Source organism: Pipistrellus hanaki (genome assembly GCF_964339955.1).
Source record: "Pipistrellus hanaki genome assembly, chromosome: 1".
Classification (NCBI taxonomy): domain Eukaryota; kingdom Metazoa; phylum Chordata; class Mammalia; order Chiroptera; family Vespertilionidae; genus Pipistrellus; species Pipistrellus hanaki.
Window position 1 is genome coordinate 43,203,515 of NC_140503.1, and position 14,024 is coordinate 43,217,538.

General features: G+C 55.9%; 1 protein-coding gene across 2 annotated transcripts; it reads left to right on the forward strand.

Moving 5' to 3' along the window:
* The first annotated feature begins 355 nt into the window (after positions 1–355).
* RASL12 (RAS like family 12) lies at positions 356–13,768 on the forward strand. 2 transcript variants are annotated; one of them, XM_084888191.1, is made up of 5 exons: positions 356–858; positions 3,394–3,450; positions 9,060–9,133; positions 9,824–10,014; positions 10,319–11,086. In XM_084888191.1, exons 1-5 carry the CDS (start codon positions 756–758, stop codon positions 10,569–10,571), a joined length of 678 nt encoding a protein of 225 aa, XP_084744317.1. In that variant the 5' UTR covers positions 356–755; the 3' UTR covers positions 10,572–11,086. The 2 variants fall into 2 exon arrangements, with proteins under 2 accessions (XP_084744317.1, XP_084744316.1); XM_084888190.1 differs by lacking the exon at positions 10,319–11,086 and adding an exon at positions 12,809–13,768 and having other exon boundaries at positions 369–858.
* The last annotated feature ends 256 nt before the right edge of the window (positions 13,769–14,024 follow it).

Consider the following 14,024-nt stretch of genomic DNA (forward strand, 5'->3'; position numbering starts at 1 on the left):
CTTGAAGCGGAGCCCACATTGGCCATGGACCGTTGGTCAGGAGGTCTCCCCCTCCCCCTCCCAGGAGCCCGGCTCCTGCCTGGGTGCTGCAGAGACGCCTGGGAGTCTCCACAAGGGCAGGGGAGTGCGGCCCTGGAAGCTGTGTGCCAAGGCTGTGACCTAGAAGAAGGGCAAGGCTTGGAGTTGAACCCAGCAGACTTCCCGGAGGAGGGGGCAGGGGAAGCTGGGTGGAACAAAGGGAGGGAGGGACTTGCTTGCTGGAAGGAGAGATTGAGCGGAGGTTCAAACTGGGCTGGAAACAGACTTCCTCTCTCTCTCCCTACCCAGGGCCTGGCTCTCTCTGGTCCTTGCCTTCCCCGGCCCGGGGCTGGGGTGGGGGAGCAGGGGAGCGCTCGGAGCAGTGACAGCAGCCCCTGGCCCTCCCTCGAGGCCGAGCACGGCGGGGTGCACGGCGGGGTGCACGGGCGGTTGCAAACCCTCCTCCCCCGCGTGGTCTGCGGGGTGAGCGCGCCCGCGGGGTGCTCCGCAGCCCTTACAAGGACTTTGGCGGCGCTCGGGCAGCCCCGCCCGCCGGGCGCCGCGGCCCCTCCTCCCGCCCCCTCGGGCCGAGCTGCGGGGACCGGCCCGCGCGGACTTCGACGGGGCCGAGCGGCGAGAGCCCAGGGAGCCTGCGAGCGCCCCCGCGGCCCCGACGGGCCGGCACGCTGCTCGGGGCCTGGGGGCCGAGGACCCGGGCCCCTCTCCGCGGCGTGGCCATGTCCTCCGTGTTCGGGAAGCCGCGCGCGGGCAGCGGGCAGCACAGCGCGCCCCTCGAGGTCAACCTGGCCATCCTGGGGCGCCGCGGCGTGGGCAAGTCCGGTGAGCGGGCGGGGGCCGGGGAGGGGAGGGCGCAGGTGGGGGCCGGGAGCAGAGGAAGGGACGTCAGGGTAGAGTCTTCCACCGGCTGTGGGGGCTTCCTGCGTGCACCCAGGGAGCTGGCCAAGACACTGGTTTTCTCCTTTGCTTCGGTTTCTCTGTCTGCATCCCCTATGGCTCGGTTGGTTGGCACTGTCTCTGCTTTGCTCTCGTCTTTCCTCCATCTCTCCTCTGTCTTCTCTTCCTTGCCTGGCTCTCCCTCTGTGTCTCCCTGTGTGTTTCTGTGCTCCATGTCTGTACCCCAGCATTCTCTCCCTTCTGTCCATCTCTGTGTCCCCCAGACCTCTACGGGTCTCGCCCTCCTGGCTCCCTGACCCCCATCACCTCTCCCTGGGGCCAGCAGTCAGCTTTGGTGGATGGCACCCAAGGACCTCTTAGGCACTATCCCCAGCCCCAGGCCCCTGTGAGCTCAGGATTGCTACGCCCTGGTTTAGGCTGGAGCTGCAGGAGCCACTGGCCCGTGAAGGCAGTGGGTAGAAGTCACTGTCTAGTGCAGTGTTTCCCAAACTTCTCTCATGATGAGAATCACCTGGTGGAGTTGTTAAAACACAGATTCCTGAATCCCAACTAAGAAGTGCTAAACTAGAATTTTTGGGAACATATAGGTAAAATTGTATACTTAACTAGTGCTCTAAGACAGATTTTATATACAGAGCACTAAGTTAGGTATGCAATTTTACCTATATGTTCTCAAAAATTCTAGTTTAGCACTTCTTAGTTGGGATTCAGGAATCTGTGTTTTAACAACTCCACCAGGTGATTCTCATCATGAGAGAAGTTTGGGAAACACTGGTCTAGTGGGACCTCCCAGGCCATGCTCCCCACTGCCTTCCTCGTCCCCTGGGATTTGGGGGTAACGTGTGCATTCGTATCCAACGTACTTGTTTCAAGCCAGATCCCTCTCTTGACTTTCTGGGAACAAACTGGACTGTGGTCCCAGTGCTAGGACCATCCTTGACAAACCAAGATCTTGGTTTCCATTGAAATCATGACAATCAACACTGGACTCCGTCTCCATCATTCCTGGCAGCTCTCACCCACCTGGGGCTCAGGGTGGTGGGAGCGGAGAAGTCACCACAGACAGAGACCCAGCAAAAGGGTCCAGCCCGCCCCGGCCACTTACAGTCCACGGCAGCTGCAGGTGGGAAGCCAGAGGCTCCTGGCGGGCTGCTTCCCAGGGACGGCCATTGGGGAGTGGTCAGCACAGCTCTGTTACGCTGGGCTCCTTCCCCAGGGTGTCTTTTAGGACTCACTGGGGGCTTCCTCTCTACCTTTAAAGCCAGCCCTCTGGCTCAGAGAGGGATGATTCTGAATCACGGTTTCCAACAGAAAAGTTTCTCCCCTTTGAAAATAAAATTGTTATCCGGAGCTGTGTCCCTGGTACAGTTTAGCCAGTGGCTATGTTAATGAAAGAGTTTAAATTTTAAAAAATATGTATTCCCTGGGTATTGCTTGGCAAACTGACACTGATAGGAATCCTGGGAAAGAATTTTCAGGATTTCCTTTAAAATATCTCATTACTTTTTAAGAGTACAGTATAATAGTTGGCTGGCCCTTGGCTTTCTGTGGTTAAATTCTGAACAAAATCAGAACTCTGTTAATGCATTGCACCTGGGGATAACTTCATTCCTAGAGGCACTGTGACGGAGTCCGGAGGCCCCAGAGCCAAGACTGGAGATGTGAATGGCTGAGGACTAACGTGTGTTTACTTAGGACACAGATCTTGCCTGGCCTCGCCTGGAAGTCCCAGGCCCTCGAGGGGTCACACTGCCCCCAGGGATCACCCACTGATCAACTTGGCCCTTACTCTCTCTTTGGCTTGTAGCCAAAATTGGAATGAATGCCGCCAGCTTCGGACTCTCTGGGCCTTGTCCGGGGTGGGAGATGTCTCTCTCCCATTGACTGCTTAGTTTGCATCTTCACAGACACCCCTTAGACTTGTCTCTTATTGCTTTTCTTGCCACCAAAGTAAAAAATCCCAGGGACACAGTTCCCCATAGTTCTGGTCTCTTCTGAGCCTCTCAAACCAGCTCCTCTGCTTCCAGCCGCATTCCCCCAGAGACTCGGGCTTGGTGTCAGCCAGGGGTCACGGAGGCTAGATAAGACCTTCCTAAAAGGAGAGGGGCAGCCTCCAGGGCCCGCAGCCAGACACAACGGGGAGACTGAGCCAACTTCTTTCTTTCCCTCTCTTCCTCCCTTCCTTCCTTCCTCCCTCCCTCCCTCCCTCCCTCCCTTCCTTCCTTCTTTCCTTCCTTCCTTTCTTCCTTCTTTCCTTCCTTCCTTCTTTCCTTCCTTCATTCCTCCCTCCTTCCCTCCCTCCCTCTCTTCCTTCCTTCCTTCCTTCCTTCCTTCCTTCCTTCCTTCCTTCCATTCTTTTTAAAAAATATTTTTTACTGACTTCAGAGAGGAAGGGAGAGAGAGAAACATCAATGAGAAGGAATCATTGATTGTGAGCCAATTCCTTTCTGCTTCTTGCAGCCCTGACCGTGAAGTTTCTGACCAGAAGGTTTATCAGTGAATATGACCCCAACTTGGGTAAGGAACTCCTTCCCATCCCTCCTGCAGAGCCCTGCTTGGACCCGCCCTCTCCCATGACACCTGCCCTGGGGGGCCCAGGTGCGACCAGGACAAAGATCTGGAGGCAAAGGGGGGAGCCCCCAGGATGAGTCAGCCACGCCAGGAGAATGTGTTAAGTGCTAGGAATACGCCCTCCACAGCCCATCCCAGACATCTTGGGGGTTGGCCAAATTCAGAGAGCTGTGCGATTTACCCTAAAAAATGAGGCACAGATGATACTTTAAAAAATAAATAAATAAAACAGCAGAACATCCACATCCATTTAGTGTTGTTCTTCAAGATGGTCACTCAATGCACTTTTCCAGAAAAGCTGGATGAGACATTTGAGAACTTTTCCAGTGCAATTGGCTTCTGAGCCAGCTTTTGAACCATGCAAATAACTAGTCTTGTTTTATGGACATATCATGGTATATTAGAAAAAAGGGATGCTCTGGTGTCAGTCAGAACTGAGTTTGAATCCTGACTCTGCCACATATTGGCTGTGCAACCTTAAGGCAGTTACCTAACCTCTCTGAGCTTCAGTTTCCTTATTTGTAAAATGGGCATAAAAACCACTTATTTCAGAGAATTACTGTGACAACAAAAGAGGTAACATATAAAAGAGCTAGCCTAGTACTTGACCTACAGTAGACATTCAATGCATATTCACTTTTCCCTTCTCCTCCCTCCTCCAATGGCTTCCTATCTATGACGGCTGAGATTCCCTCAAATTAATCAGATCGGTGTTTCTGAAGATTACTTTTAGCAGCAGGACCTTGACCTCAAATGACCTCTTACATGGAACCCCGATATCTAAAACAAACACAAGCAGAATTTTATTAGTATAAATGTAACCTATTTATAACATTTGTTATTGTAAACTGTGCCCTAAGAAAAACGAGTTGCCTGGATCTCTTTGCCTTTTGAAAATGAAGGCTGCAGTCTTGGATGTTGTCCTCATTCATAATAATTGAATAAAGCCTGTGTGGTACCTCCAGGCCCCCTGAGGAAACCCAGGGCTTTGGAGCGCAGGTTGGAAAGCTGCACCACACAGCACTTCCTGCAGCAGGCCCCGATGGAATGCCCGTGACACCTGAAGGACGGAACTGCTGAGCCATCGGTGCCCACCAGCCCCTCAGCTCAGGCTGGAATGTTGAATCCCAGGGTCAGAGCGAGAAAGGACCTCAGGGCTATTTAGGCCAACAGTTCTTAGAATGATTTCCTTGAATAGCAGACTTCTAACCAGGAGGTTTATCAGTGAATATGATGCCAACTAGGGTAAGGAACCACTTGGGTTAAGAGATCTTAGACTCTTTTCAACTATGTTATCGGGTAACCGCCTGCTTTGTGCAGGGTCCACCTAGGAGCCTAGTATAGTGGTGTTTTGAGCTTCCTGACTGAGTAATTTCTGACCTGGGAGTGGAATGCATGGTCAGACTGTGTAGGGGGCAGCAGCCCTGAAATGCTTAGTCATCCCCCCCTGAGCGCCTATGAGCTGGAGAGCTGACCAGATGCTCTTCCCTCAGCCATTCCGGGAGGCCAGTGCCACTCCTGGAGGTTCTGTTTCACCGTCTAAACATTTCGGCCACTCTCCCATGGCTGGTTCCGGTAACAGTGGGGATCCCGGGACCCCACAGCCTTTCCTTCTAAGGAAGAGGTCTGAGCCTCCAAGGGCAGGAAATGGAGAATCACTCTTCGCCCTTTTCAAAGATCTCCCAGGAGCTTGGGCTCCAATGGAGCCTCTGGAGGGTGGGAACCTGCATTTGTCCCCGTTTCCAGCAGGGAACACAGTACTAGGTACAACGCAGGTGCTTGTAGACATGAACTTGAACTTTGATTTTAGGATTGTCCTTTAAAGAACAGTGTCCATTATTATCCCCATTTTACCGATAAAGAAACCGAGGCAGCGATTTGTCTAAGACCATGGAGAACCTCAGGTACAAAGGAAGAGGAGACCCCAAACCAGTTGCTCTTCACTTAGGACAGCCTGGCGCTGTAGAGGGCCTGGAGGCAGAGAGAGGTCTGCATAGTACAGGGTTCTCTGAGCCTTGGTTTCCCCAGCGGGAAAGATGTGACCAGTAGACTGTCCTGTCTGTGTAAAAGCTGTGCCTCGTTAGGCATTGGGACTGGTAGAGCCCGTAGGAGCTGAGGGACTCAGGGCCTGTGAAAGGGCTTTGCCTGAGCTGAGTGCTGCAGGTGGGGGCGGGGGCGGGGGCGGGGGCGGGGGCTCCAGGAGAACATCCTTTCGCAGAGGCCTGGGGCCATCTCATCGGCTCACCCAGGGCAGAGTGATGGCTTCTGTCTTGCCCTCATTCTGCTCCAGCAAGCACACAATCACCATTGCTGAGGCTTCATCCTGTACACACTCCCCTGACCTCCTTTGGTGCCGCTAAGAAAATGGCCGAAACCTGTTTGGCTCAGTGAATAGAGCATTGGTCTGTGGACTGAAAGGTCCCAGGTTCAGTTCTGGTTAAGGGCATGTACCTTGGTTGTGGACACATCCCCGGTGGGGGGGAGGGTGCGGCAGGCAGCTGGTCGATGTTTCTCTCTCATCATTGTTTCTGGCTCTCTCTCTCTCTTCCTCTCTGTAAAAAAAAACAATAAAATGTATTTTTTTTTTTTTAAAGAAAAAAGAAAATGATTACTGTAAATGAGAGAAAAATGCTTTGGGAAAAGATTCTTCTCTCAGCATTAAAGTCCACAGAGCGTTATTTAGAACCAGAAGCTGTGAGGTCCTTGTATTTAAAGATACCAGACTGCCTGTAGGACAGAAACTAGGTAACTGGAGGACAGGACATCCCTGTGACTTGGAAAGGAGCCCGCCCCCCAGTGCGGGAGAAAGTGGGTAAGAAGACCTCGGAGCTTCTTCCAGCTCACCCGTGCATGCTCCTCATCCTCCGCTGGGCTGGAGCTTCCGCTCTCCCTGTGCCCTGCCCAGCTAGAGCTGGAAATTCTCCCCTGAGCAAAGGGAGTGAGGGGTGCCCATGGGGGGCAGCCCCACCCAGAAGACGTGTGAGTTCTGATTCCTGTATAGATGGGTGCTGGGGGCGATGGACTCGTCCTTCTTCTCCGGGCCTCACCTCCCTGCCATCTCTCTGTGGTGGAGCTGACAGCAACCTCGAGGGAGGGCCGATGTGCTATACGGACTAAGGAGGGCAGGCCCAGGGGGCGCTAACATTTTTCCTTGGACCGGGCAGGACCCGGTGCCCGTTTGGGAACAGGGGCTGTGAAGTACCTAAAAGGGGTGCAATCAGGCAACTTAGGCAGGAAAATCTGAACGAGATGGAGACATCCAGGGGCAGCTCTTGTTGCACCAAATATAGTTAAACATTTGGGACATATTTTCCATTAGATGTGGTTTGGTTTTTTTGTGTTGGCTTTTTTTTTTTTTTTTTTTTTTTTTTTTGTCTTTGAATAAGAGCGGCATTTATCCAAGTCCCCAAAGCAGGCTGGGGACGGGAGCTGTCTATGATTCCTGCTGGCTGCTAGTGAGCCTGGCGTGTGTCCAGGCCTGGCTTGGCTGCCAGTGGCCCTCAGAGAGGAGTATTTGACTCAGCCAGGGTTCAGGGGTTTCTCTTCTCACAGCGGCTGCCACCTGGAAGACAGAGAGGGCCCCAGTTCAGCCCAGAGGGGGTCTTCTTGGGGGTCACTTGGGGTTCTGGGGGGGACCCAAGGGAAAGGTAAGGGCCCGGTGCACGCACACACGAGGGCCAGTGACAGGGGGTAAGGTTGGGGGAGGGGAGAGGGATGGCCAATATGGCAGCGAGGTCCTCTTTGCACGCTCGGACTCCTGCTGCTTTCTCAGGTGTAAGGTGATGAGAACTGAAAAATTAAAAACTTATGAAGTCCAAATAGGATTGGTAGTTCAGTTTGTAGTGTGCTACCAACGTCAGGCTCCTGGTTTGGATCACTGTACTATGGTTATGGAAGGTGTGAACAATGGGGGGATGGTTACGTTGGGTATGAACAAGGGGAGGACGAGGTTTGGTACTTGTGTACACGTGGAGACAGGTACACACACATGTTTACACAGAAACTTCACTAGGCCCAGCTGGGGGAATGGTACACAGGAACTCTCTGTACTGTTGTGTAACTTCTACATGATTCTAGAATTATTTCAAAACAAAAAGTAAGCCCTGCTGGTGTGCTTCAGTGGTTGAGCGTCAACCATGAACCAGAGGCCATGGTTCGATTCTCCATCAGAGCACATGCCCAGGTTTTGGGCTCGATCACCAATAGGGGGCATGCAGGAGGCAGCCAATCAATGATTCTCTTTCTTTTTCATTAATGTTTCTCTCTCTTCCTCTTCCTCTCTGAAATCAATAAAAAAAACATTTTTTAAAGAAAAAAAAATGTGAACCTGCCCTGTAAACTTTGGAGCACTATGGTCCCTACTGTCCTTTACCAGTGATTTGTGGAGGGCCAGCGCCCCGAACCTGCGGCCCATCCAGTGCTCACACAGCCCTGTGAGATAGTGCGGGGCAGCATTTAGCACAAAGAAAAAGCTTGGAACGGTTAACGAATGTTATCAGTCTTATCCTCATTTCAAAATGAGGAAACAGCCCTTGCCAGTTTGGCTCCGTGGATAGAAAGCCTGCGGACTGAAGGGTCCTGGGTTTGGTTCCTGTCAAGCGCATGTACCTCAGTCACAGGCTCTTCCCTGGCCGGGTGTGGTCAGGCTCCTGCGGGAGGCAACCAATTGATGTGTTTCTCTCACATCAGTGCTCTCTCTGTCTCTCCCTCTCACTGGAAAATCGATGGAAAAATGTCCTTGAGTGAGGATTAACAACAACAACAACAACAAATAATAATAATAATAAATTAAAATGAGGAAACAGTTCTTTTCAAAGAGCTGAAATGACTTGACCAAGTCCCATCGCTAAAAAGTAGCCGCAGTGGGGTTTGATTCCACATCTCCAACCTAAAACTTTCCACTACCAGATTCCTCTATTACTTTGACAAGAACTATTTGTAAAATTTTCTTGGGCCCAGCTGGTTGCGTGTCGACTCATGAACCAGGAGGTCATGGTTCAATTCCTGGTCAGGGCATGTGCCCGGGCTGCAGGCTTGATCCCCAGTAGGGGGCGTGTGGGAGGCAGCCAATCGATAGAGAGAAACATCTATCGATAAATAAATAAAAACATTTAAAAAAAAAAAAAGTAAAGAAAAACCTTCTTGGGACTTCTAAGCAGAGTTCTCCCCGTGGGGACAGGAGGACTGTCCTTGCGGGGTGCCTGTGGGCCAGCCTCTGAGGTTAAAGGGGAAGAGGGTGGAGAAGCTTGGAATTCGGGAGGTAGAAGCTGGCAGTGCAGTTCCTGAGGCCTCTGCTGCCGCGCACTCCATCCTGCCAGCGTGGCTGGTGGGCCCGGAGCACAATCCCGTCCCCCGTGGCTTGTTCTGTGAGCGGCCTTTGTTGCTCTGAGCCCTGACAGGTGGACAGTCTCTCCCTGTGGAGTGCTCCCTTGGCAGTGCTCCCGGCTCAGCCGGCCCTGGATTCGGCCCCCGGGCTGCCCAGAGGGAAGCTGGGACTCAGGCCCAGTCCACTATCAGCGTAGCGGCCCTTAACTAGCTGCCTCTCTGTGTTGCAGAGGACACCTACAGCTCGGAGGAGACTGTGGACCAGCAGCCGGTGCACCTGAGGGTCATGGACACCGCAGACCTGGTAACAGCGGAGAGGAGAGGGCGGCCTCCTGAGAGGTCCTGGCCCCACAGCGGGGGCGGGCCGCGGATGGGAACATCCCCTTTCGGCTCCAGTTTTCTGAGTGACCCTCTCCTGCCCCGAATCTCGTCATTTGCCAGATGAGGAGGAAAGGGGTGGGGCCTGGAGAGACTTGAGGATCCAGGGCATCAGCCCCAAGATCCTGTGCTCTGGGGCCTGATGCTCGTGCACACGTGGAGACAGGTGCACACACACGTTTCCACAGAGGCTTCCCTCGGCCCAAGTTCCCCCCCCCCACACACACACACACCCATCTCCCTGTGTTCTCACCACCGCCTGCCAAGGCCGGATGTCACTCGTTCTCAGCAGCCAAAAGAGCACCGTGAACCTGACCCAAAGCCAGCGGTGCCCAGAGACAGCCAGGTCTCTTTAGGGGCCCTGCCCGGGTGCTGGCTCCGCGCCCCAGAGGCCACGGTCTCCGAGGCTCCGGCTGGGTGGGGGGAGGGAGGCTCACGAGACAATGTCTCCTTTCACCCCGAGCCAAACCCACACTCAAGTGCCCCTTTGACGAGGGCTCCGCCGGGAAACAATGTACAGAGACCCCGGGAGCGGGCGGTGCAGGGGGTAGCTCAGGTGAAGGCCTTCGCCCTGACGGCCTCCGTCCCTGACCGGGGCTTCCCTCCTCTGCCCCAGGACACCCCCAGGAACTGCGAGCGCTACCTGAACTGGGCCCACGCCTTCCTGGTGGTGTACAGCGTGGACAGCCGCCAGAGCTTCGAGGGCAGCGGCCGCTACCTGGAGCTGCTGGCCCTGCACGCCAAGGAGACGCAGCGCAGCGCCCCGGCCCTGCTGCTGGGCAACAAGCTGGACATGGCCCAGTACAGGTGAGCGCGGCCGGCGCCCCGCACCTCTCGCCCCGCGTCTGTGAGGTCCGGGAGCCGTCTTCGGGGAATATTTGGTTGCTAAGAGCAGGAATCTCGAACTTGGGCGAAAGGGGTGTGTTGTGAGGGCGTGGTCTTCTAGGCAGCCATGGACAGGAAGGGAGGGGCATCTGGGCAGCATGGCGGCTGGACCCTGAGAGTCAGAAGAGAGGCCACGCCTTCCTCCCTCCCGGGGCTCTGTGGTCTCTCTCGGCCTCACCCTTTTCTTGCCTGAGTCTGTATAACCTTCTGTTCTCACTCGGTGCAGCTGGCTGGTCACGCTGTGCCCAGTTCCAGTTCTAAGGAAGGAGACTCCGGTTTATCGGGTAAGGAGTCTGCTCTGGTGCAACCGGCTCTCACCTCACCCACGCCCAGCCCCCAGGCTCACTTCCACGGCTGGCTCTGCTGAGGGCAGTTCTCTCAGCAAGGGCTGGACTTGGATCAGAGGTCACCGACTGGACCAGAGAGCAGATTCCCGTCGAATACTGCAGCCATCTGTTGCTCGGAGGCACTGTATTTGAGAAGGCCTGGGACTGGAATGCTGTGAGGCAGGGCATGCTCTTTCTAGCTGACCACAGGCCTCGCCACTCCCTGTGGCTCCCCTCTCCTCTCCTCTCTTCTTCTCTCCACACACATTTAAGTTGCCTGTCTGCCCTGAAGCATCTGAAACTACGATGCCTGCACTTGATAAGTAGTCTCATGGGCATTCGTGCTGACATCCGTCCTAAGTGGCCAGTCCACCTGCACGGTATGGCACCTTCTACCAGCCTGCCCCCGGCCCCTCCCCGCTCACGGACGGCCACTCCTGATTCCTGAGGCCCCTCGGTGCATTGACTGGTGGTAGCAGGAGGGGACCCTTTGTGTAAAGCAGGTCAGACGGGCAGGGGGGAAAGGGGCTGCAGCCTCATGAAGGGGGACAAGCCCTCAGACCCAGACGTTCCGTCTCAGGGCACGAAGGAAGCTGTGTGAGCTTCAAGCCAAAACGAACCACAGAGCCCCAGAGCCTACAAGACTGGATTGAGATAAACTAATGAGGGGAAAAAAACAGACCGTTGTTTTGATCCCATTCTTTGCCAAATAGCTTGTCTAAAAATGGTTTGGGAGCAAATAACAAAGAACGTAGCTCAAGTGAGGCAGCATTCGTTCCCTGAGAACAAGTCCCCGAATCCCCATTTCCTTCTCCGATCAGGCCCCTAGCTTAGGCGGTCAGGATCTGGTGGGCATCGTAAAGCTGACTTGGAGCTGAGCACTGATCAGTGCCTCCCATGACTGTCCTGCAGCGAAATGTGGTTCAAATCACCGATAAAATGTTCACCAGGCTCCAACACAATGAGGAAAAGGCTGTTACATGCCTGCATCACCCACTCACACGCATGCACGCGTGACGCACGGGGTTCTTTTTCCTGAACGCTCATTATTCAAGCCCCACGATGACAGTTTCAGATTTAAGTTTACTATGAAAGTGAATAATACTAACTATTCCTTCACCAGGGGCACCTCGGGAAGCAGCGAGCTTGTAGACAGAACACCAGCCCTGGGCGGGGATGGGATTAGGTGCTCTGCCCTGACCCTCTCTGTCCCAGTCACTCTAGCTATCTGGTACTCCCCCGGGGAGCTAGCCCGCTCCCAGCCCCCTGCTCCGGCCAAATGAACCCTGGCTCCAAACCTGTTCCCACCAGCGCCCACCCTGGTGCCTCCTCGCATCGCGGGGGCTGCGCCACTGTCCTCAGGAGCGGTGGGTGGGGCGGCTCAGTGATGGGAGGCGGTCCTGAGGGTTCAGCCATTGAGCCTTGGCCAGGGACATCCAGTCCCTTCCCTCTCCTGGACATCCGACCCGCCCAGGAACCAGCCTGCCCCCGCTCACCTGGGCTCCCAGGGCCGCCAGGCCAGCAGCGTTCAGGGCCTTCCCAATGGCAAATCGTCGATCTCACCATCCTGGGAGGTGGGATGAAGCTGGGAGTAGGGGCTGCCCCCACCCCCACCCCACCCCACCCCCGCTCCACAGGAATGTTGTCACCCTTCTCCCTCCTGCCCGGCCCCTAGGCAGGCAGACAGAACTCCCCACGATTCCTGAGAGCTCTGCCAACCACAGGCATCCCCAGTGACCCTGGCCCTCCACGCCTCTGGAGACGCTGTGGTCTCTCACCGTCAGTCCAAACCTCGGCCTCTTTGTAGAGCTGACCCCGCGTGGGAGGGCTGAGGGCTGCTCCTGTCCTGACCAAGGGCCCCACAGGGGAGCAGAGGGAAGGGATGTGGATGGCTGTCTTCCTCCAGCCACAGGCGGGGTCTAGGTAGGGCCTTTGGCCAGTTTCTCTCTTACCCTCAACCTCGCTCCTAAATCCTGGCTTTGGTGACATCAGCCACCATTTATAGAACGCTGGCTCTGCCACGTCCTGTGCCAGGCACTCAACGCAAATCGTCTTGCTTCATCCTCGGGAAGCAGCGAGCTTGTAGACAGGACACCAGCCCTGGGTGGGGACGGGATTAGGTGCTCTGCCCTGACCCTCTCTGTCCCAGTCACTCTAGCTATCTGGTACTCCCCTGGGTAGCTAGCCCGCTCCCAGCCCCCTGTTCCGGCTAAATGAACCCTGGCTCCGAAACCTGAGAGGCAGAGGTCATTGTCCCATTTCACTGATGAGAAAGCTAAACCTCGCGGCTTCCTAGTCGCCGAGCCAGGAGGCGGGAGCCTGGGGTGGGCCCAGGCCTGCCTGCCGTGGACGCCTGCTCCTGACCTCACCTCGCCCTCCTTCCCCTCCAGGCAGGTCACCGAGGCCGAGGGCGCGGCCTTGGCGGGAAGGTTTGGGTGCCTGTTTTTCGAGGTCTCGGCCTGCCTGGACTTTGAGCACGTGCAGCACATCTTCCACGAGGCAGTGCGGGAGGCGCGGCGGGAGCTGGAGAAGAACTCCGCGGCCCGGCCCCTCTGCATCTCCGAGGAGCGGGCGCTGCCCCACCAGGCCCCGCTCACCGCCCGGCACGGGCTGGCCAGCTGCACCTTCAACACGCTCTCCACCGCCAGCCTCAAGGAGATGCCCACCGTGGCCCAGGCCAAGCTGGTCACCGTGAAGTCCTCCCGGGCCCAGAGCAAGCGCAAGGCACCCACCCTGACCCTGCTGAAGGGCTTCAAGATCTTCTGAGGAGCCCAGGCTCCGAGCCCGGCAGGGCTGCGGGAGGTGGCTGACCTCTGGCCACTGGCTTTCCCTCTGATGGAACCATAGCCGGCGCCCTCTGGTGGACGGCTGGCCTCTGTGCCAGCACCAGGCCGTGTCCGGGACACCCAGTTCAGTGTGTGAGCTGGAGGGATGGGCAGGAATGCTGCTCCTATCCCGAGGGCCTTGGTTTCCATGGTAACCACGACATTCCCTGCCATTGAAGGAAAACAGCCCCCCAAGGACAACCCAGACGCCTGGAGTCAGCCTTAAGCAGGAGGAAACTGCGGTGTCCATGGTGGTATCACCCCTTCCTGCTCCAGCTCCAGCCACGCCAGAGGGGCCCGTGGTGGACAGCTCCGGGGGGACAGCTCCAGGAGGCCGGGATAAGTGGAGGCCCGAGGACATCCTGCAGGAAGGACAGGCCGAGGCCCTGGAGCCACCTGGTGGACGGGAGGGCAGGGTGGGCCCAGCGTTTGGAGGGCCAGAGTCTGGTCCTCCCGTTGTCTCCTGATCTCACAGAAGCCCCAGGCAACAAACGCCACAGTTTTTCTAAACAGCATCTAGTGTAAACCTACGGGACATCCTGCAAGAAGCAAAGTCGCAGGAGGGGCTCCTCCCGTGCGTGGCCTCTTAAGGAGGGGAGAGGGAGAGGCTGTGGGCGTCCAGGGAGGGGGCCTTAGGGTTGTTCACCAGAAGGTGGGCCCCCTTAATTTCCCACCTCAAGTGAAGGACTCCGCCCACAGCCAGGGCCAGCCTCCTCAGTACAATGACCAAAGCTGCAGAACAGAGTTTCCCTCTCCGGTGACGAGGACTCGGGATTCCAGG